Below are 21,812 nucleotides of genomic sequence, written 5' to 3'. Positions count from 1 at the left end.
ATGTTTATTTGAGTAGTGAGGAAGCTAGGCTATAATATATGATATCCTGAAAAATACCATCACAAATCATTTATTGGGCACTAACTAGTTCTAAGGAGTAAATATGTGTTTGAGGAGGCTTGATGATAGTATAGAGCAGGTGAGAAAGAAGGAAGTTTTTAAAGAAAAAAAACTTGTTTTCTCTGATAAATGAGCGATTAGTCTGGTCCCTCTGTGTCCCCTCTTTCTCCTCTTCCTCTCCCCCTGGCCACCCTCTTTTTCTTTCTTTTACATTAAAAAGTTTTGGTGGTTTGTTCCCCACCTCCAGCACAGCTTCTTAAGTTAAGTGGTAACAGGTCCTATACAAGCACCTACTGGTACATGAGTATTTGCATTTGAGAAATTGCAGATCGGAGAGAGGAATAAAGATAGAATATTGAAAAGTACCATGAGAAAAGGGCTTAAAATTTTTTAATAATTGAGAATTTTCTGCACATAGCTACCTTTCTCCTTGAGCTCCTGGGTTAGACAGATGGTGCAGGACCCGGTTCCTGAAAGCTAACTCTGCCAGGCAGGGGCTACCTCTGCTGTCCTGCTCTCCTGCTCCAGCGCCACTGCTCTCCCTGTCTTCCAGGTGCCACCCAGTCAGTCCCTTCCTAATTAAATTAATGCATTTAATCTCACATTTGATCTCTTTATTTATTCTAAATGTAGTATGATTCTAACGAAATATTTCACACTTAAACATTTAGTATCATAATAGAAACCACTTTTCAGTATTCGTTAATAGCACCATAAAGCCTCATAAGTGTGGGACCCAGTAGATACCCAAGAAGAAACTGAACTGATTCTAACCATGCTGATATGTTTGCATGGTGATATGTCTGACAATTACCATTAGCAAGCACTTAGTCGTGAATTTGCTACATCATACAATCTTCACAGAAACACAAAGAGGAATATAATGACTTATGAGGAACCTTGGGATCAAAGAAGATAAAATAACTAGTTCCATGTTACAATATATTGAAATGGCAGGTCCACAATTTGGAATTAGGACTTTCTGAAACCAAAGCCTACTTTCCTGAACAACTATATTATAATCATATCCATAAAAGGCCAATGATTATATGATCAGTAATGTCACAAATAATACACACTCTACAATTTTAGCATCTTTTTTAACATGTAAATAGAGAAAGAGAAAGGTTATTTTCTCCAGAGATTTTCTAGTACTATTCCATAACATAATACTCCAGATAATGTTCACAGGAGGAAAAGAAAAAAAAAAGGACTTTCTAAATTTCTGTTTTCTCTGTATATTATTTATATTTCCATTGGTTTTATTTTGTCACTTTTTTCATCTACCTTTCCAACTATGTATTGATTACATATTTTTCATACTTGAATTGGCCCAACACATCCAACCACAGAAAGTTTTATTTCTCATTGGAAGACTAAAATAAATATCTATATAGATGTCAAAAACCCCGAGATACTACTATGGGCTTATTTCTTAGCCCATTACAAGATATCCTATAGCCCCTTTTTCACAACTGGCTTCTAATCATTTTATAGATATGAGATATTCAGAAACTTCATGCTGCAGAACATGTAACATATTGAAAAGTTTATAAAACATTGCATAGAAACATATTTTCCTTATAATCTCCCATATATGGACTTGAAGAGATCTTCTTTTTGGCCCAGCATGGCAAGGAATTGTCTGAATTTTTCATTGACATTTTGTTCCATGGTAAATAAAGAATAAAAACTCAATTAACTAGTATCTTCAGGGGAATAGACTGTTCTCAGCAAATTGCATTTCTGAATACCTCAGGGTAAAATACAAATCATTTGATAATAAAAAATGTTTATCAGTTAGCAATTCTATGATAGCTATAAACTAAGGACTGTGGAGTTGCCTTTCTGCACAGGACTTGTCCGTAAATCCCACACCATCTCTGTAAAATAGCCGCGCCATTTTATACGGAGTGAACCTAGAGTATGGAAGAGTTGAATAACATCTCCAAGGTCACAGTTACTAACGTGCAGGGGTCGGATGTACAGCGCATGACGGTGATATTCTTTCCCTGAGAGCTGGAGGATCACAAAAGTGTACCGGCAAGGAGGACCAAAGTGAGTAAAAAAAGCCCAGGAATGAGAAAGTACAACATGTTTTTAGAGTCTACAGGTAAAGCTCTTTTGCTAAAGAAGATGATTCCTAGAGTAAATCACAAGACAAAAAGCTGGAAAGGGCAGAGTAGTGACTTACAAGGATCAAATGGCAAACAGATTAAGATGGAAAGTATGCAATGTGGATTGATGGAAGTGAAAATAGATGGGAGACACAACTGCTGGACTTGCAAAATAAGAAACAGGCAATTGAGTGAATAATTGGCTATGAAGAATGATGGAGGAAGTGAAGTCCAAAGTGACTCAGTTGTTCAAAACCTATGTTTTGAGGAACACAGTTATAAACAAACAGAAAGGGGGAAGTGAGCTAAGAAGGTACTCTGTAAGAGAAAAGGGAGAGTCAGAGAAAGTGGAGTTTGTTGAGCGTGAAGGGGCAGGGACGTCTAAATGCACATATACAGTGGATGTGGGGAAGTGGTAGGGATTCAAGAGGGAGTCACAACTGAAAAGTGGATTAGAGAATCATTTTCAGAGAGATGAAAGTTTTAGTGCCTGGTAGATAGATGACAACTCCCAGAAAAAGAATTTGAAGGAAAAGAAAGAAATTTGAAAAATGAAATTTAAAGTAAATCTGCATTTTATGAGGGAGCAAAGAAAGAGGTATGAGAGATAGGGTAACAATGGAGGTATAATTTTTCAGCAGCCAGGAAGGGAGAGAATTTCAAGGTCAAGGCACTTTTAAATACGATAGTTCCTTGATTCAGAGTTTCCATATTCTTTTTTTCTTCTAATATTTTATTATAAAAATATTAAATGCTCAGAAAAATTGTACAGTGAACTTCCCTACACCCACCACCTAGATTCTATCAACATGTTTTTTTTCTATTTTTGCCTCATATCTATCCATTGATCCAGCCACCTTTATTTTTGATGCATTTCAAAGAACATTGCAGACATCCATTCACTTTACCCCTTAACACTTCAGCAAGTGTATAAGATGCTATTGCCTTTGGAGTGTTTCTTTGATTTGGTTGTATAATCATAAGGGAACAAATAAAAACTATAATATTTATGCAGAATCAATTGTAAGAAGCATCCTTGTTTAAGGAGTTATTTCTGTGAATCTTAGAACTGAGAAAACATAATACCAGTGAATCCTGTAGAAAGGTTTACAAGGAAGATACCCAGTAGGCTGAAAAATTATGATAGTATGTATGACCTTTATGTCTGACATTTCTATAGATTGGTGAGGTCAAAAGCCAGATGTCTGAGGAGCCATGGTGAATAAATAAATAGGTAGTGTGCAAAATAGACCATCCCTAAAAATATGGCAGCAAAATACAGAAAAGGAGTTGATTTCTTGATGTTCCCTTAAACTGCTTTCCTCAATGACACACATGTTCTTTCGGGTGGAAGCAGTGGTGGTGTGTAACTCAGTTGAAAATATTTTTAAATTATATGATCAATTGACTTACATAATCACCTCATTAAATAAGTTTCTCTAAGTTTTTAAAATGTTCTTGTGACATGAATACTATTCATGTTGTGCTTTAGTCAGTCTGAGAGGTATACTTGTAAAAGTTGGATGAGATTGGGTTAATATGATAGTCCATGAACACCAAAATGTAATCTGGAAGTTAATTTATGGTCATAGTGTCTAGATATCCAGTTGTGTGTGTGTGTGTGTGTGTGTGTGTGTGTGTGTGTGACAGAGACAAAGAGAGATTTGGTGACTTCTGTTAACAAACAAAACTAGATTTTAAAAATCAAGTATTACAGGATATTCAGAAATCTGGTTCTGAATAATCAAGGTTATACCATAAAAACAGAACCCTCTATGGCTAATTGTCTTTATAAAAGGAGATATTTCCAATATTTACAAAATAAATTGATTTTTGGAAAGTAAAAATCATTCTATTTATACATCATGTGAAACATGCCAAAAATGTAATCTATTGCATACTAATGTGGATGAATTGGGAATGATTGCATTACCCACAGAGTACATAATTATGAAAGTCATATGAGATCAATGTCTGGATTTCTGCATTGTTTCTGCATTTTTCTGAGGTTTTCATGAAACGAAATGGAAATTTTATGCACAGTCACTTATTTCTTTATGAATTCAGAATATGGTTTCTCTGAAGTTTGATCACTAGACTATCAGCAAAAATGAAGTAACACAAGAAGGGTTTTTAAACCTATTTTTCATAAAAAATATGATTGACCACTTTTCTCCTATGAGCACAAAATATCTGAATTGATGAATTGAGTAAACAAAGAGCTCAAACCTGTTGTTTCTTGTTGTAAATAGACTTAGAAAAGGTTAGAAAAAAATAAACAATCAATTTTGGAGGAGGCTACAAATATCCCTTTAATAACAAACTATCTAAAAATGATCTGGAATATCCAGGAAATTAACTGAGAGGCCTCTTGAGCAGTATATGCAAAATAATATAGGAAGTCAGAGTAGACCTATTAACTTCAGTTGTGGGAGTCTGCCAATAAACTCAGGTGTTTAGTTTTTATTTTTTAGTTTCTGTCTTATTAATAAGTGATCAGGGAACCTCAGAAAAGCATCAAAAGAAAGAGGGAGACCTAGAAGTATTCTGAATTCACTTCTCATGATCCCTGATGATTTTCCTGAAACTTTCTTATTCTAGAACATGTCTAAATCAAGAAGAAGCAGAAACAAACTGGATTATGAGTGCAGAGTCTCTACAGCCTCCTCTGCTTATTGTTAGCTTGTTTCCAGGAACAAATTCCACAAAGTATGATGTCAGTTCTACTCTGTATCGATTAGGCACTGCTATAGGTCCTAAGAACAAAAAGACACAGTAGACAGTGTTTTTTGTCCTTGAGGGCTTATTATTCATCCATAATCATTATTTTCCAACATAAACTTTATATAATGACTATTTATCAAATTTAGATCCCTTTAAATCCTTCTGTAAGGCTCTCCCTTACCCATTATAATTGTAAAATAAACATCTCCCTTGTGTACTAGATTTTTATGGATTCAGAGCCATCTGGGACAATGTTTAATTCATGTCTTCAACACAGTTGATCACTTCTTTCCTCCAGTATTTTGGAAACTTTACTGTTTTCTCAGTTACTGTTGACCCAGTGAATTTAGGACTTAGATTCCAATGTATAAAGGTATGAAGATATAACAGAGTACAAATAGGTAGAACTAAGAAAGCATGTCTTTTTAATTGGAGCTATTAGAATTTGATACTATTTCAGAGAAGGAATTAAATTAACTATTGAGTTGTTATTTAGTAGTTCAAGCCAGTAAATTGGATACCTTACCACATAAAGAAAAAAGAAGACAAAAAATATCTGCATCATATTTGAGGGGTGTCCTAGGAAGCAAGAGCATCTCTTCTACCCTGATGTAATTGTGAAAGAAGACTCATTAGTTTAAAAAAAGCATCCAAAGTGTTGCCCTTTCTAATATTTAACTGTAAAAAATGTAAATAATCCCAAGAAGGGAAAGATGATCCGCTACTAACAGTTTGTCAATAGTTAAATTATTGGATCATTTTCTGTCATGGGGAAGGAGGTAGGGCTGTATAATGGCTCTTGGTATTTCATTTTAGGTATGCAGGAAGAAGGGCATACAGGCAGTATGTGGGGGAGTGGCATCCCAAAAGGAAAAGAGGATACAAAAGAGGAAAGATATTTGAAGACATTTTTCACCATTGCATTATTCAAACAAAGGCAAACTCAAATGATCTACTTAATAATAAACCACATTTATGATTCTTCTCCCACCCATCAGAAGTTAGTTTTCAGTTATGTGATGCTGTGATGTTTATATTCACACTGTTTCATTCCTGCTGGGAATGCATCTAACTGGGATCAAGATAGGGAAGAGAGCAGGAATATGCTGACTTCTTCCTTCTGCTGCTCTCACCATCACCACCATCACCACACTGTAAATTGTCTTCCCTCTCTTCTTCTCCTGCCCACATTTTCCTTCTCTTTCCAGAATAACAACATCTTGTCCACTTCACTGCTTTTCCTCAAAGCCTACTTTGTAGAATTTTTATTTTTTCTTTTTGTCTAAGAAAGAGCATTTCCCTTAAGAATAATAGTAGTGCACCCCCACTTACCAGCTGAATAGCTTTGAGCAAGTCCCTTATCTTCTTTAAACTTTGATTTTCCCATGTCCAAGACATGAGCAATGAAGATATTATTTAAAAGACCTATTTTAAAGAACATGTAAGGCAACATAGGTGAAGATGTGTTACTGGAGTTTATGTGCCTCTGGGACAGGGAAAGGGTCTCTGAGTTTTACCCTTTATTTCTCTGGGTTCCAGCCCATGGAAAAAAATAGAAAAAAAGATGCTGATAACCTAATGGAAATCAGGAATCCTAGCAATCATGTAATAACTCTGAAATAACTAGGTAGTCCTCCCTCCCTGGTTGCAGTACTATTGGGCCCAGTAGCTGTGAGCTAGTAGAGACAGTAGAGACCTACTTGCCCTGCTGAAGTTAGGCCTTTCCTTGTTTGCTTAAGGAATGTGGCCTTCAGAAAGTTCAAGGTTAAAGAGTTAGGAGAGAACAGGCAGGTCTAAGAACTTGAGAAGTGACCTTTAGCGTATCATCAGTCCTATCCTCTCGCCTTTTACAGAGAGGTAGTTCAATGCAAGCCACCTTTACCTGTCACTCACAGTAGCCCCCATTTTGCACCTTACATGGGGATGGGTACAAAGGGGTAGAGAGGTGGGCAGAAGCACTTCATTAACATACCCTCAGCGTTTCCCTTATTTTTGAAGAGAGATGGGAAGATTAGAAGAGCACAAAGCTTCTGTCCCAGAAGTGACTTTCAGGTATATTTTTCACCTTTAAAATAGAATACGCATAGTAGACTAAATGCTTTAAGATTGATGCCAAACCTTACATGTTGAAATTCGATCACTCATGAAGAATGCCTGAGGCTGTTGTATCTAGATAAATACAGCCACTCACTTTTTGTTCAATATATTGTCAACATGAAAAGGTAGAGAATATTATACATGTCTCATGTACTTGTTTCTTATTTCTTCCCGAGCTTCAAAAGCTCTTTGCATGTGAGATGTGTGTATGACTATATGATACTTCCATTTTTCCCCAGACAGCCTAAGATCATAGTAGTTATTTCATAGTAAATATATGTGAGAGTGATATTATGGTTCACATAGAAACTAGATCAAGACAGTCCATTTCATTTGTCAGGCATCACCGAATGGGTCAGAGACCAAATGGAAATGTAAACCCAAGCCTCTTCAAAACTACCCATTTTATCTGTGTTCTTAAGGGTGAGAAAGTGGAAAATGAGACAGAAAATGGAAAAAGTAGGCAAGGCTGTGAAAATTCATATTGAAATCAAAATCCTTCTCCCCACTGGCCTCTGATTTGACCCCCAGGACTCTGCTCACTCCATTCCTGCTGCAGCCTAATTTCACATTTCTCACCAAGAATCATTTGACTTGGGAGAACCCTCTGCGGAAAGATGCTTGCAGGAGTTTGCACCTGGCAGTCATACATTATGTACCTAATGAGCAAATGAAATGTTTAATAACTGTACTGTGACAATAAAGCTTCAAACAGTAAATTCCTGCTGAGGCTACTTATCTACACCTGATGCACATGGCTGGCCCATCTGAGATCTTCAGCTTCATTTGTGTTTCATCCCCTTAGTGGGTCCTGCTGAGGAGAGTAACATTAAAACCAAAGCGATGCTCACTTAATTAGTTGTATACCGTTGTAGGCCCATTTATTTAGCATATCAGCATCATGTGTCCTACCTAAGGGTCGCCTGAAACTCTGCTTCAACATGCACCCTGGGTAGGGGAAAATCTATAGTGGTTTCAGATTGAGCATTTGTAAATTTAAATTTTTCAATTAATCATGGGTAATGTAAACTCACAGTAATTTAACGCTGCCTATTTTTAGTTAAATTGTCTATTGTTAGTATGAAATAGAAAAGCAAAACAACCAGAATTGTTATGGTTTCTCATTAATTATTTTAAGAGAAAATGATAGAACATTTTCTTGTAGAAGATGCCAGTTTAACTCCTACATTACAGTAATTGGATTTAAGGATATACTTACCAGCGATTTCTTTGGATTTATTTTTTACCTTGGGTTAACTAATGCTTCCTGGATCTTATGGAGAGCAAAGAAATCCAAATGTAAAGTTAAGTATATGGAGAATAGCTGTGTTCTCCTTCCTTGTATGCTTTTATAGCATCTAATCTAATTGCTTAAAGATTAGATTGTTTAACCTTTATAGATAACAAAGGAATTGAGACCCAAGAAAGTAGGCTGTGGAGCCAAAGTCACAAAACTATACAATTGGGACTCCTAAGTCCCAAGTTAGGATTCAAGTTCAATACTTATTTACTTGAACGTGCATTCTGTTTTGGAAATTTATTGTATAGATCATACATAGTTTATCTCAGAAAAAAAACGTAAATAATACAAGAAATCAGAAACCTTCTGTCATGAAGACCAACCTATTCTTCATGTATTATTCTTGTGTTGTTGTATTATTGGGAACCTCTCCTCTCTCAGAGGCCTGTCTACAGGGAGACAGTTTTTCAGAGCACCAGTGCCAGCCCTCTTATCACTTGCTTCTCCCGCTCAGCTTTGTTTACATACTCTCTGAAAGAAACATGGCTTTTCTTGTTTATGTCTGAAAGTCATCCTTTGTATTTTGGAGTGATCAGAGAGGATCTTGACTGCCAGACTGAGGTTATATTAGATGAGCAGCTGAGAGCCATAGAAAGAATTCTTTTAATTTTTGTCTTTGTTTTGGTTACTCCCTAGATCTAAAAAAAGTAGAAAAAGCTGTGAAAAATTCTATCATTTCTCAACATTAAAGAATAGTTCAATACCCTGATATAAATTCTGTCCCTAATTGCTACTGTTGTCATGAGTTCTTTGGCATGGATTGTGGGTCTCTTTCAGTGTGTCCCAATACCCCTGGTCACAGCAAAGACTGCCATGCCTGAAGGCAGCCCAGGGTGAAGAATGAGTGCACAGAAAATAGGGAGAACCAGGGCTGCAAGAACAAAGCTGGCTATAAATTGGCTGCTGAGGGCAGTGTAGAAGAGGTCAAACAGCAATGGAGGAAATGTAGCAACACCTCACTTGTTACTGAAATCTAGGAAGGTTAAATATGAAGGAATGGACTCCAGATAAATGGTCTCTCAACAACTGTAATTCCTCAGTAGGTAAGAAGCAGCAAGATGGTTCCCAGTGTCCTCTTCAGATTGGACTGAGCTCCCAGCCATCACTTTCTAATACAAATGCTAAATGATTACACTGCTTTCTTACTTGAACACAGTTCATGCCATGAGACTGTGATTTCATATAAAGACATTTGTTTGGTTTGCATGGTGTAGAAAAGGATTCAGAATTTAACCACTGGGGTAAGCCACTGATAAGGTCACTAGCACAAGGTAAAGGATTAAAGGTGTGCCTCATGACCCTGTGGAAGGATATGGATGCACACTAAAAAGTTCAGACAAGAACCTGTAACACCTGGTGAACTACAAGTACATAAGTGAGGGAAGAGGTTCAGCTTGGTGAGCTTGTAAGGACCCAAGTTTCACCAGTGTCCAGGCTTAAAACATCGGTGGTTCAGAGTAGAAAATGCTGAATCTATTAAAATGCAAATATAACATAGCAATAGAGTTAACAATGCACATGCAAGAACATGAGCATCAGCTTTCAAATATAGCATGTTTTCATAGGAGTCTGTTTTACAATGTCTGCTCCCCTTTACTAAAGGGCAGTCTTGAGACCCAAGTTGTCTTTTTGGGTTTTGGCAAATCTCTTCTGAGATTTTTAATTTTTAATTCCCACCCAGGAAAAGGAAAGAAAAATATTTAAAGCCATAAAGTACATCAGACAGACCCTGCTATAGTGAACTTTAATCAAGGGTTCAATTCTTTACCTATACTGTAATTTTATTGAATTCAATTCAACCTTGATCTTTTGATCTCTGGGGACCTCAGTGTTCTGTTCAGCAAAATAAAGGGAAGGTCACTATATGAACTCCAAAATCCCGCAAGGGGCCAGCATTCTGAATTTCTTTGAATCTGTGAATATTACTTGAAAAAAGGAAGTCACTTGAGGTTTAAGTACTCTGTGTGGTCTTTGAAACTGAGACAATGTCTTTAGTTCCTTTTGTAAAATCCAGTGTCTTGTATATTGTTTGACATTCAGTAGGTTCTGAATGTATAACTGTTGCCTGGGCCCTAGAGAAAATCAATTGTTATAATGATCTTTATAATAGATCTGAATTATGGCACTCTTTAGGCAACTTGCATCATATTGTAATAACATTTTTAGATATAGTATAATATACCGTGGATCTCCCCAAGTGTTTAGGATCCAAGGCAGGAAATCTGCCATCAAAATATACTTTTATAGTGAGAACTATAATTTCCCCACATTCAAAACTACCCAAAAAAATGTACTCAAATAAATATTAGGGAATTTGTAGGACAATCTAATAGATTATAAAATAATCTTTATTCTTGTATGTTTCCTAGGATGAAACAGGCACAGCTTGTTTGAGTTGTATACATAATAAGCTATGCTTTTGTTATTGACTTTTTCTTGTGTCATTCTTTTTGCAGATATCTATGTTAAAGTGAATTGATTTCCAATATGCATTAGACACACACTGCATATGTTTAAGAGTTAAAGTGTAAATTTTTCAGACATTGTTTAGATTATTAAAAATTTTAAAGCTGAAAGTTAAAAGTAAATAAGCATATTTCATAATAAAGAAAACCTAAGTCAAAATTAGAGATAAAAATAAAAGCTAAATAAGAGATCTGTACAGAAATCTGTGTTAGTTTTTAAAACGCACCTACTCTATTTAATATAGAGAAGGAAGAGGTGACTCATGGTATGTTCTAAGAGAAGCAGCTTTCTGTGGCAATAAAGCTAAATTCAGGTTTAAGCAGAGCATGGTGAACATTCTAGAAGGGAAGATAAACTTAATCCAGAAACTGTAATTCAAAAGAAGAGTTCAATAGCTACTTTCTCAAGGTTCACCAGTCCTCTATGAAAATTCCCCTATAAACCTAGTGCTTTCACTTAATTATCTACAATACTAATGTGAAACACACATATTGGAGCATCTGGAGAGCCATTTTATAGCATCACTTTGCCAGGGGGTTTTGTTCCTGACTTTGTATTTGAGTTTACAACTAAGTTGGCTCCAGGTACACTGCATTTATAGTCATAGTCTAAAGAGAAAAATGATAGAGGTAGACTTAATATACAAATACTTAGTTCACATCCAATGGAGACTTGTTGACATTACATTCTGCAGAGGAAAGGTTTGCCTCTTATTCAACCAGAGGAAATTGGTAGTGAAATCTGAGCATATAAGACAAACCCAAAATGACTTTGACATAGCAGTCAGTACCACATTTATATGGCTGTTTTGTTTTAGCCAAACAAACTCATTCATCATATTGAATAAATGATGTAACTTTAAACGTGCTATTTTTACAGGACTTTGCTATTTGATTTTAAATATGTTTTGATTTTATAGCACAGTATATGCTAAGAACTATAAGTTTATAAAGCTCTGCCATGTGTTATGTTTATATATTTTTAAATAACCTTGTAATAAAAGTAGTTTCAATTGATGCAGGAGTTTATTAGAATTTTGTTTTCCCCTTTATTAAAACTCAATTCAACCGTGAGAAACTATAATACAATAAATAGTTTTTACCTTCAAGTTAGTTATATTGGATGGGCTACATCAACATATTAATGATACAACCTTAATTTGTTCAGTGGAATTAGATATGTCTTGGTACAAACCTTTACTCTGCCCTCCCTTTTTTAAATGTGTGAGCTTGGATAAGTTAATTTCTCTCCACTTTGGCATTCTCATCTGTGAACTGAAAATATTGGTATTTGGTAGAATTGTTTTGCAAATTAAATATTAATAATAGTTTGCCTTCTTTGAACAAGTTATAGGGACCAGCCATTTTAATTATATAATCTTATTTAATCCACACAAATTATTATTCCAATTTTACAGAAGAAGAAACAGGCAAGGGAAGTTAAGTCAATTTACCAAGGGAGTACATGGCTAGTGCACAGCTGAGCTTTCCAGGATCTGAATGTAGATTAGATTGATAAATCCCGAATTCTTCCCACTATGTTATTTTGCCTAAAATGACTTAAAGTACTTAGCATAGGTCTGGAGCTTAGTAGATACTCAGGTAATATTATATTTTCTCTTACATAAAATGATTCATATTCCTCCTGTCTCTGTATTTCTTTTCATCTGAGCCACCAAAAACTTAAGATCACCCTCTAGTGATAAATCACTCCAACTGCAAACGTTTGATCCCTGAAATTTAAGAGTGAAAGAATATAAGTATGAAGGAATTCATATCAAGCCATATAAATATGAAAGTATGAGAAAAGGTGCTTTGTTATGATTTATTATTATTTTGCCTAGCATACACCCAATTGCTGGCCTATTAGACTGCTTGCATTATTTTTTCCCAATAAGCAAGTGTGCACAATTTCTTTGATTATAGAATCACCTGTGAGTTTTATTGACTAGGATTATGTGTACCAAAGTATGATCAAAACAAAAAATTTCCCCCCAAATTTTGCATTAATACACCTTTGGCATCATTAGAACTCAAATTTCTCTTGAGGATACAAGAGAACTCAGGCAAACTTCTTTCCATGGCTTAATTCCATACCATCTATTCTGAAGTTTGGGTTACAAAGCTAAGAATGACAAAGTCCTTAGGTATGTGAAGTACACTAGCTGATTCAGTAAGCCTCCATAAAACTTTTGTTTTTGGCTCTAAGGACAAATTAAATTACTGCTATTAGCTAAGCAAGACTTATAAGGCAAATTTCAGATCCCCAAAGAAAAGGTAGCCATTGTTTATAACAGATAGAAATGTCATCTAGTAGAAACTCAGCAGTTCGTACAAATGATTTTCATGAACATTAGAATTTCTTTTACTGAGAGAATCTATACTGGTAAGGACAGAATAACACCTTCCCCCCGCCCCAAATGAGAATTAATAATGACATTCTATGAGTTTAGCCATGAAGGATTTTGTTTTACTGTAACATCTAATACTCATTTGTAGACCAGGAGTGACCATATCTTTTAATTGCAAAAGTATTTCATGGTACTGTTAAATAATAAACTATTATTAGTTGCTTTGTTGAGGCAGGCTAACACAGGGATTTCTGGCCCAAAGCTGAGACTGGCGCCAAATGAGTTCCACTGACCTTTTGTCGGGTATGATGAAGAGTCTGGAGCTCCCAGGCAACCTTTCACGGCATGATTTGGAATCCACTTGAAATTACGTATGACTGGTAGAGCTTCGTCTGGAGAGGCCTAATCAGAATTTGTCTTCCATTCAATAGAAATAAAATGAGCCCATTCATTGTGTCATAATTCATCTCTATCCTACAGAATGAACAATAACCCAGAATCAATGCCAACCCACTGGAGTCGGCTTACACGCTTGAGAGATTGTTCCCCAGAATGCTTTATACATTACTTTCATCGCTCTGTGTTTTCTGTTTCAGGGCCTACTCTTCCCAAGACTCATGTTAAAACAGCCTCTCTTGGGTTGGCTGGAAAAGCAAGATCTCCTTTGCTTCCTGTATCTGTGCCAACAGCCCCTGAAGTATCTGAGGAAAGCCACAAAGCAACAGAGGATCCAACCAATGTAAGGCCATCCTTGAAATTTATGCTACATCAGGTGAAGCAGTGACAACTGCTGTACTCAAAAAGCAATCTTAAAAACACAAGCAGATGACTACAGAGTGTGTGGCTTTACATACATTATGCATATATATGTGCGTGTGTATCTGTAGATGTATATATGTATTTGTTTCCAATGGGCTAAATAAACTACCTTGGCATTTGGCTACATATATAATTATTCTTTAAAATAAAAATAGTAATGAAAAGCTATCCTCTGAAGACTTTTCTGAAGTTATCATACATATCATTTCTAAAATCATATACTGTAAGTTGGAAATCTAAATAAGAGAAGAAGACATTACAAAATGAAGGAATGAAGGAAGAAGTTTAAGAAGTAAAAAGAGAAGGAACTGACATAATTAGAAAATAAGAGGAGAAATTTAGTTATTTGAGAAGAAAAGTTTGCTAACTAGAGGAAAAAGCTAAAACATGCTCACATTAGAAATCTCAGAAAGAAAATCAGTGGACCCCCCCCCCAAAAAATATAAATTTTGAGAGAGGAAAACAGTTCTTCTCAAAATGCGTTATGAGGGAATTTGAAAAGATGTTACCTAAAGGCAGAAATTTCAAAAACTCTGCAGTGTTTCTATATATAATCAAGGGAAAGCATTTCAGAAGAGAGCAATAAACTGCCATTCCAGTGCCTTAAAAATCACAGTGAAAGGGGGAAAAAAGATGACGCGAACCATCTCATTTGAATGAACAATAGTTTTTTTCCTTGACTTTATAGTTTTCAGTACTGCAAGCAATAAGGTATTTTAACTACTTCTAAACCAGGGAATCTGTATATGTGTATGTGTGTGAATATGTGGCACAAGTATGCTATATGATTAGCATACCTTTTTGTCTACGTAAAAATCATTTAAATTTATAGGAATTCACTGTACTACCTTTAAGGACTTGGCTGTTTAGTACAATATTTGTTTAGTCTTGGGTCGGTTGATCATATATCAAATCAGATCAAATTCCTAAATGTATGTAATATGCTTATCTTGTAGTATCAGGTGGCCCAATATCCATTTAAGATTGATTCTAAAGAGTGCCAGCCAAAGGTATAATATTGAAAGCAGTAAGATTACACATTAAAGGATATAGAGAAATAGCTCAAATAATCTAGATCAGCACTGTCCTATAGACATATAATATGAACTACACATGTAATTTTAAATTTTCTAGGAGCCACATTAAAAGATGTAAAAATAAATGAGATTAATTTTAATATCTTTCATTGAACCCAATATTTCCAAAATGTTATCATTTCAACATGCAAAAAATATTTTAAAATTGTCAAAAAGACGTTTTACATTTTTTTGTACTAAGTGTTCAGAGTCTGGTATGTATTTTATATGTATAACACATTTCAAATCAGACTAGTCGTATTTCAAAAATCCAAGAGCTACATGTGGTTACTGGTTGCTGTGTTGGACAATGATACCTAGATAATTCAAGAAAAACAACTAAGACAACTAAGACAACATTTTAGGAAATGAATTAGCAAGGAATCACCTCCCTTCAACCTTCCTCTTCATATGTAGGTCAGTCTTTTGAGCCAAATTGGCCACTTTTCAATCCCCACTCAGCTCTGGAGATCATGTGGCATATGATCAAATCATTCATTGGCATGTTGAGATTTCTATAAGACATCCCATTTTCAACTTGTTTAATACCATGCATTTTCAGCTGTTTCCTTAAGGGACAGATTGAGTTAGGACCTCCCCCCTATATAGTCTCCACCAGTGTTCTTTTGGGATCAACAGTATTTCTTTGGCAGGATTAGATACACATTCTGACCAGATAGTACGTAATGCCTTCTGTCCTACACAAAACAGGAAATCATGACTCAGGCCTCATTAGCTCAATAACTTAATCAAATGGATATCCGAGAATAATAAAGTAGGACAGGTCTGTATTAGTCAAATGAAGAGTGTGTTGAGAAAAGAAAAAAAAAAAACACTAACATTTATTGAACATTTAATACTCACCAACACTAAACTATTGAATTCTCCCAGCTACCCAACAAGGCAAGCTTGTTATTCTCATTTGACATACAAAGAGACGAACTCAAAAACAGAGAGTATATAAAAAACTAGGATTCAAAGCAATACCACAGCCTTGTTCCTCACACTGGCTAGCCATCAAAATTACTTCGGAAGCTTTAAAAAAGAGAGAGAAAGAGAGATTCTAACTGCCCTATACCTACGGAATCAAAATTCCTGAAGCCAGTGACCAGGGTATCTGTGAGAACTAATGATCCAGTGTTACTCATAACCTGATTCTAGCGGTTCACAGTGAGTGAGAGTTATAGAGAATATGTTCACTAAGACTCCTGCAGCTAGACTTCTTCATTTTGCCCACCAATCACATTGGTGGCGATGACTGCCTTTACAACTGTGCACACAGCCATCTCTGGTTTGGGGTGAGAATTGTGTCTCCACTCACAAAACAAAGCCATAATCCTCAGACCTTTCACTGATCAAGGCAAAGCCCAAAAAGCTCCCACACAAAAACGCACTCATGTTTTGTTATGAAGAAAAGAAACACAGTGATATATATATACATTGCGTTCATATCCTGCTGGACAACCTACGGGAAGGAAAAAAGAGAACATATTGAATATGAACCATGTACTGGTCACTGTGGTAATCACTAAACATGTGACAGGATACTTAGAAAACCTATGAAATAGAAATTATCATTTTGTGGCTGAGAAGGACTATATATCTGAGAGGCATACTAACTTAACTGAGATCACACAGCTACACAGGTAGAACTCGATGTGAAATTGAGAGCTTTTTTCTTTTCACTCAAGATTTCTCCTCAACACAGGGATACAGTTAGTGAAACAGTACGCAATCATGCCTCTCCTCATCACCTCTTTTATTACCGACATCTTCATTCAAGATGAATGAAGCCTCTCGCTGTGGCTATGGGCCACTGTGTCACGCTTCAGAATACAGAGTAAACTAACTAGACGTGGCCACTGCCTTCATAAAGGGAATGTATTGATTATCATCTGTACTAACTTTTTGTTCTTGTTCTTCCTGTAGGTCTATGAACAGGATGATTTGAGTGAACAAATGGCAAGTTTGGAAGGGCTAATGAAGCAACTTAATGCCATCACAGGCTCGGCCTTTTAACACGTATTACCCACTTGATGAGGTGTATTTTCTGGGAACTTTGCGGCATACCAATTACCCATAAACAGCACACCTGTGTCCAAGAACATTTAACCAGTGTACAAGTCAACCATCAGGACCACTCACTTATGGAAGATCCTGAAGCAGTTCAGAAGGAATAAGTGTCCCTTCTTTCATAGGCATCAGGAATTTCACAATAATTACTATGGAGTCCCTAAACAAAAGCAAATATATGTCTTCACTGCAATGTCAAAGCTGAAGCTGCTAGACTAGTCCTGGGTCTTTGCCACTGCAGTGACCACACGGTCATAACTAATGCTTATGTTTTCCTTCATCAAGGCCTGTCATTTCCTTTTTCTGTAGATCTAATATGACAAAATGCAAGTGCATTATTGAAGCCAGTCCCATGCCATGGCAAATCAGTGCAAGCTCATTATTTTGTTTTCAACTTCAAAGTACAAAGCACCCACGGAAATTCCTTCACTACATAGCACCAAAGGATTGGATGTTTTCTTGACAGCACAAAAAGTAAATAAGCAAACAAACAAAAGGCAGTGAGTCCTTATGTTTTGTAATTCAGACATTCATCTTGCCCAAGTGCGGGATATTAGCAAGTGGCTGTAAAATTCACCCATCTTTGCAAGTATTTGTCAATCTGCCTTTAGTTAATATTTATGTCGGGAGAACGGGAATATAAAAATCTGCTACTAGTGGCATCTTGCCAGTAGCAGTCCGTTTCCTGAAAGAGGATACAATATGCAATCTTCTCAGATATACGGTAATTATGTGCTTAAGCTTGTAATAGAACACTTTTCAATTTGGGTGGCTTTTGTGCCATATCACACTGTGATGACATTTCAAAGCTTCATAAGGCCATCTTCCTCAGAAGTCTGGCCAGAAGTGTTCCCTCCCACCCCGCCACCCCTACCCTTCGTCCTGTCCCTTCCTGAGTTCTCCATGGCAGCCAGCCTTGGATGAGGTGGCCAGCTCCACACACTGCTTGGCCTGACCAACGTCCCTGTCACCCTCGGTGGAAATGGCAGATTCCCTGATAACAGGTCAGGAAGGGAAGGAAAGTGGAAGGCAGTTGCAAACAGTACCTGCCCTTGAGTGATGTCACTTCCACCAACAGGTTCCTCACTGGCTTAGAGGGGGCTGTTTTGGTCAGTGGCAGCAACCAGGCCCTGTTGTCAAGGGAACCTACACTCTGCCTGCCCAGAGTCACAGAGGAGCAGAGAGGAAGGTGCCACTTAATGCTTCTGACACATTATAAATCCAGTGGATGCTTTTCAGAGCTGCATCTTCATTGTGAAGTAAAATTTTAAATTTCTATCGCCATGTTTATCTACAGCTTGGAACTAGGTGAAATTAAGAACATTTTGTGTGCACCCTTTTCGTTTCTGAATTTTCAGCTGCATTTGGAGTTAATCCCTGTTTATGCAGGTGGATCGCCAAAAGGGAGCTAATTTGCATATTTATCAGTTAGGCGACTTGAAAACCCAATAAGAGAGTTTCAGCTGAATTATTCCTTTCAGCTCTGTCTTTGATTTCAAGCTTGAGTAGGTCATAATTTTAAAAGAGCATGGAAGGGATAGGATCTTTACAACCTAATAGCTCCTTTTATTAGGTGGGTAATTATATATGAATCCCTGAATAAAATATTTTGAGCAAAATGGCACTGTAACAGAAGTAATAATTCAGATTATTTTTTTACAGTTTTATGTCAGGAAGGAAATCTGATGTCAAAGAGAGGGCTTGTTCAAATGGCTCATTAGAAAGTCCGGTCCATTTGTGAAGTTGTTCCTTCAATAAGAGTGCTTCTTCAATATACTAAGATTCTCTTGAGTTTCTTCTGAAGAGCTATGTGACGTTATTCTATGGGGCAGATTATTCTTGTTCAAAATCTGGGCACTTAGGTAGACAACCCTCCACTGACCGGGACCAAGGCATTTCTTGACATAATCCTAAATCTTGCAGAAATAATTCATTACTTCAGAAAATGTTCATTAGACTCACTTTACCACTGGAGGTCCTAGATGCCCCCCGCCTTTCTTGTACTCATTAACAAGGAACATTCTCTGATGGCATTTGCTATCCAATGAATGACATCCTGAGTGCTCTGTTTGAAATGGGCTACAAGTCTCAAATTTCAGATAGAGTCACATCTTCAGTCTATAGACTATATCTGGACAATCAAGCGAACTAGCATTTCACAAAATTCTAGTTGACTCTAGTCAAAATCACTGACCTTAACAAATAAAAAGTGTTAAAACTACATGAAAATATGCATTATCTGTTTTTCAGTGAGAGGTATATTTCTGGTGCATGTTCTTGAAACTTTCTGCATTGAAGAAATACAATGGCTTATTTTAGTAATCTGTAATACTAATAAGGCTTGCTTCATGCCTTGAAGATAGAGTAGAATCCATTTAAATTCTCTCAAGAGACTCTCATGCGCTTTACCCAATGGTTTTAATGTGCAATGACTTCACCACAACTTTTGTAAAACTCTGCTCCCCACTGTCTCAAAGACTTTGCATTTGTATAGGACTGCCTGTTCAAGTTTTCAGGTAACTTTGTGATTTCCCAGTCTTCTGGTCTCTTGACAAGAAGCAATCTGTGAGCACTTCAAGAGAGCCTCTATGTTATTCCTACTCTGAGCCTAGTTCATAACATCCTGGGCTCTTTAGGCTCATAAATCTCTCTGACTCCCAAAGGGTGAGGTATGACAGCCAACCAGCCGCTCTGCCACCAGGACTCATTTCTCCCTGAAAAAGAAGAAAATAAAACTTGGCAGGGCCTGCTCAGTCCTCCCTGCACTGTGCTGAACTGTCAGACAAGAGCCTCCTCTTGAAAAAGTTTGGTATTTTTCTTTTGTATTTCATGCCGATAAGAAAGCAATTTTCTTTCCTCTAGAAATTTCTGCGTTTGTTAAACTCACAAAAATGCAGATAGTTCAAAATGCATAAAGCATATTTGGAGGATGGTCTAGCCGAAAGTTAAACATTTCTTAGTGATTCACATTCAATAAAAAACCACTCATAGTACCTCTTTGTAGAATAGTGCTATAAACTTCTAGAATATTTAAATAATGGAACTTTACATCTGGGTATTATAAAATGCACACTCAATTGAACAATCTGAGAAAAAAGAGAGAGAGAGAGAGAGAGAGAGAGAAACAGATCAAGCCAGGGATATAAGAGGTGAATTTATTGAAACTTCCTGTGAGGGATTGTATATAATTATTCTCTTCAAAATAAGGAGTGTTCAAGATGACATGTGTGTTTGTCCTCTGCCTTGGTAGGAGCTACAAAGGGAAAGAGGCCCTGCAGTAGTATGCTGTCCCAGACAATATTCAGAAAGTTTAAAGTTTGGCCCTCATTGGCTTTTCCAATAAAGCATCTCTAAGTAGGTTTTTCTGGAAACCTTCATAGTCTGTGTTTGAAGATAATTGCACATTCTTATCCACTCTTTTGATACATCCGTCTTGATTTTGTTTAGAGGAATATTTAAAATCTCCTACAAATTTAATAAAGGGTTTCATACATGGCAGCTGAGCTATAACTCCAATAACAACAAAAAAGTCACCTCTAGACAAATCACCATGCCATTTCAGATGGAATTGGATCCCAGACTCAGACCTGTGGTTTTAGAATTTCCATTTCTAGTCTATGAGACAGAGAAAAACAGAAAAAATTCCCTGGTTTTAGGTATGTTTAAAGAAAACATAATCATCTGAACTTTAAAGTAGATGTGGAATAAGGTTGCTTTCCTTCCTCTATCAACTAGTTTACTTCAGGCAATTGCACACTGTCCTGAAGGCCAGTGACTAGTGTCCTAACTTCTTCATAACCATGTATACAATACAGATCCCATAACATTCTAGAGCTGGAGAAGAAGGCATAGACTCAAATCTACAATCTCTCTCTCTTTTAAAAATTTCTTTTGAAGCAACATTTTACTCGTAATGTCTATTTCTCTCATGAATTTCAGAAATCACTTAAATGTTACACAGAAAAGCCTTTCACTTGATTGCAATGTTTTAAATCATGTTAGATACATAGAAAATCACAGATACTTTGTGAGACGTTCCATTGCATTGAAAAAGACACATTCCCATGCTGCAGTGCACTTTGCTATCCAAATACCTGCTTCCGAAAGGTAACGATGGAAAGAAATGCCTGATATTTCCTGGTCAGTGAAGTTAGATAGGAGACCAAATACCACGCCCACATCCGCAAGTACATATTACTTCTGCATTCTGCATTGCCTTTGTTGGGTAACGCTCACCTGGCGACTTCTGGCTGCACTCTCTGAAGGATTTCTTCTCCTGCTCTCAGTAGAGAGCCTTTGTACATTGACATCCTATAATTTTTTGTTGGTTGGAGAGAGCAACAGCAAAACTGCAAGATGTCACAGATGCATGGGCCAAGGGATCTCATTGTGTGCTGAAAGTGTATTTTCAGATGCAAGAAAGGAATGTTGGAGAGGAGGAGAAATGCTGTTTTTTATTATTGTAGGGTAAACCTGACAATTCTGAACTTTGTGAATCGTCAGCTTGTTTGGGGGATGGGTGGGTGGGTCTGGGGTGTACTTTTTATAAGTAATATTTAATTTATTATTTAGAGTGGCTTCTTTTTGGATAATTTATGATAAAAAGGGAGATCTGGTTGGGAATCTAGATACGGCTGTTAAAGCTGCAGTGTCCCATTCCTCAGAGGGACCACTTTGGAAATGAACTGTCCATGGCTGAGTATGAGGATACGAGGATACGGATACGTTCA

At 36.7% G+C, this 21,812-nt stretch overlaps 1 protein-coding gene across 1 annotated transcript in view; it reads left to right on the top strand.

Annotated features, from left to right (window-relative positions):
• DCC (DCC netrin 1 receptor) overlaps positions 1–17,340 on the top strand; it is a 727,087-nt gene extending 709,747 nt beyond the window's left edge. Inside the window, exons 28-29 of the mRNA XM_029921550.1 lie at positions 13,711–13,853; positions 16,939–17,340. Coding sequence (XP_029777410.1) covers positions 13,711–13,853; positions 16,939–17,028 — 233 coding nt within the window. The 3' untranslated portion in view covers positions 17,029–17,340. The remainder of the gene's footprint in view (positions 1–13,710; positions 13,854–16,938) is intronic.
• The last annotated feature ends 4,472 nt before the right edge of the window (positions 17,341–21,812 follow it).

The sequence above is a fragment of the Suricata suricatta genome, chromosome 14, assembly GCF_006229205.1.
Source record: "Suricata suricatta isolate VVHF042 chromosome 14, meerkat_22Aug2017_6uvM2_HiC, whole genome shotgun sequence".
Classification (NCBI taxonomy): Eukaryota; Metazoa; Chordata; class Mammalia; order Carnivora; family Herpestidae; genus Suricata; species Suricata suricatta.
This window is presented reverse-complemented; position numbering and strand designations above follow the sequence as displayed.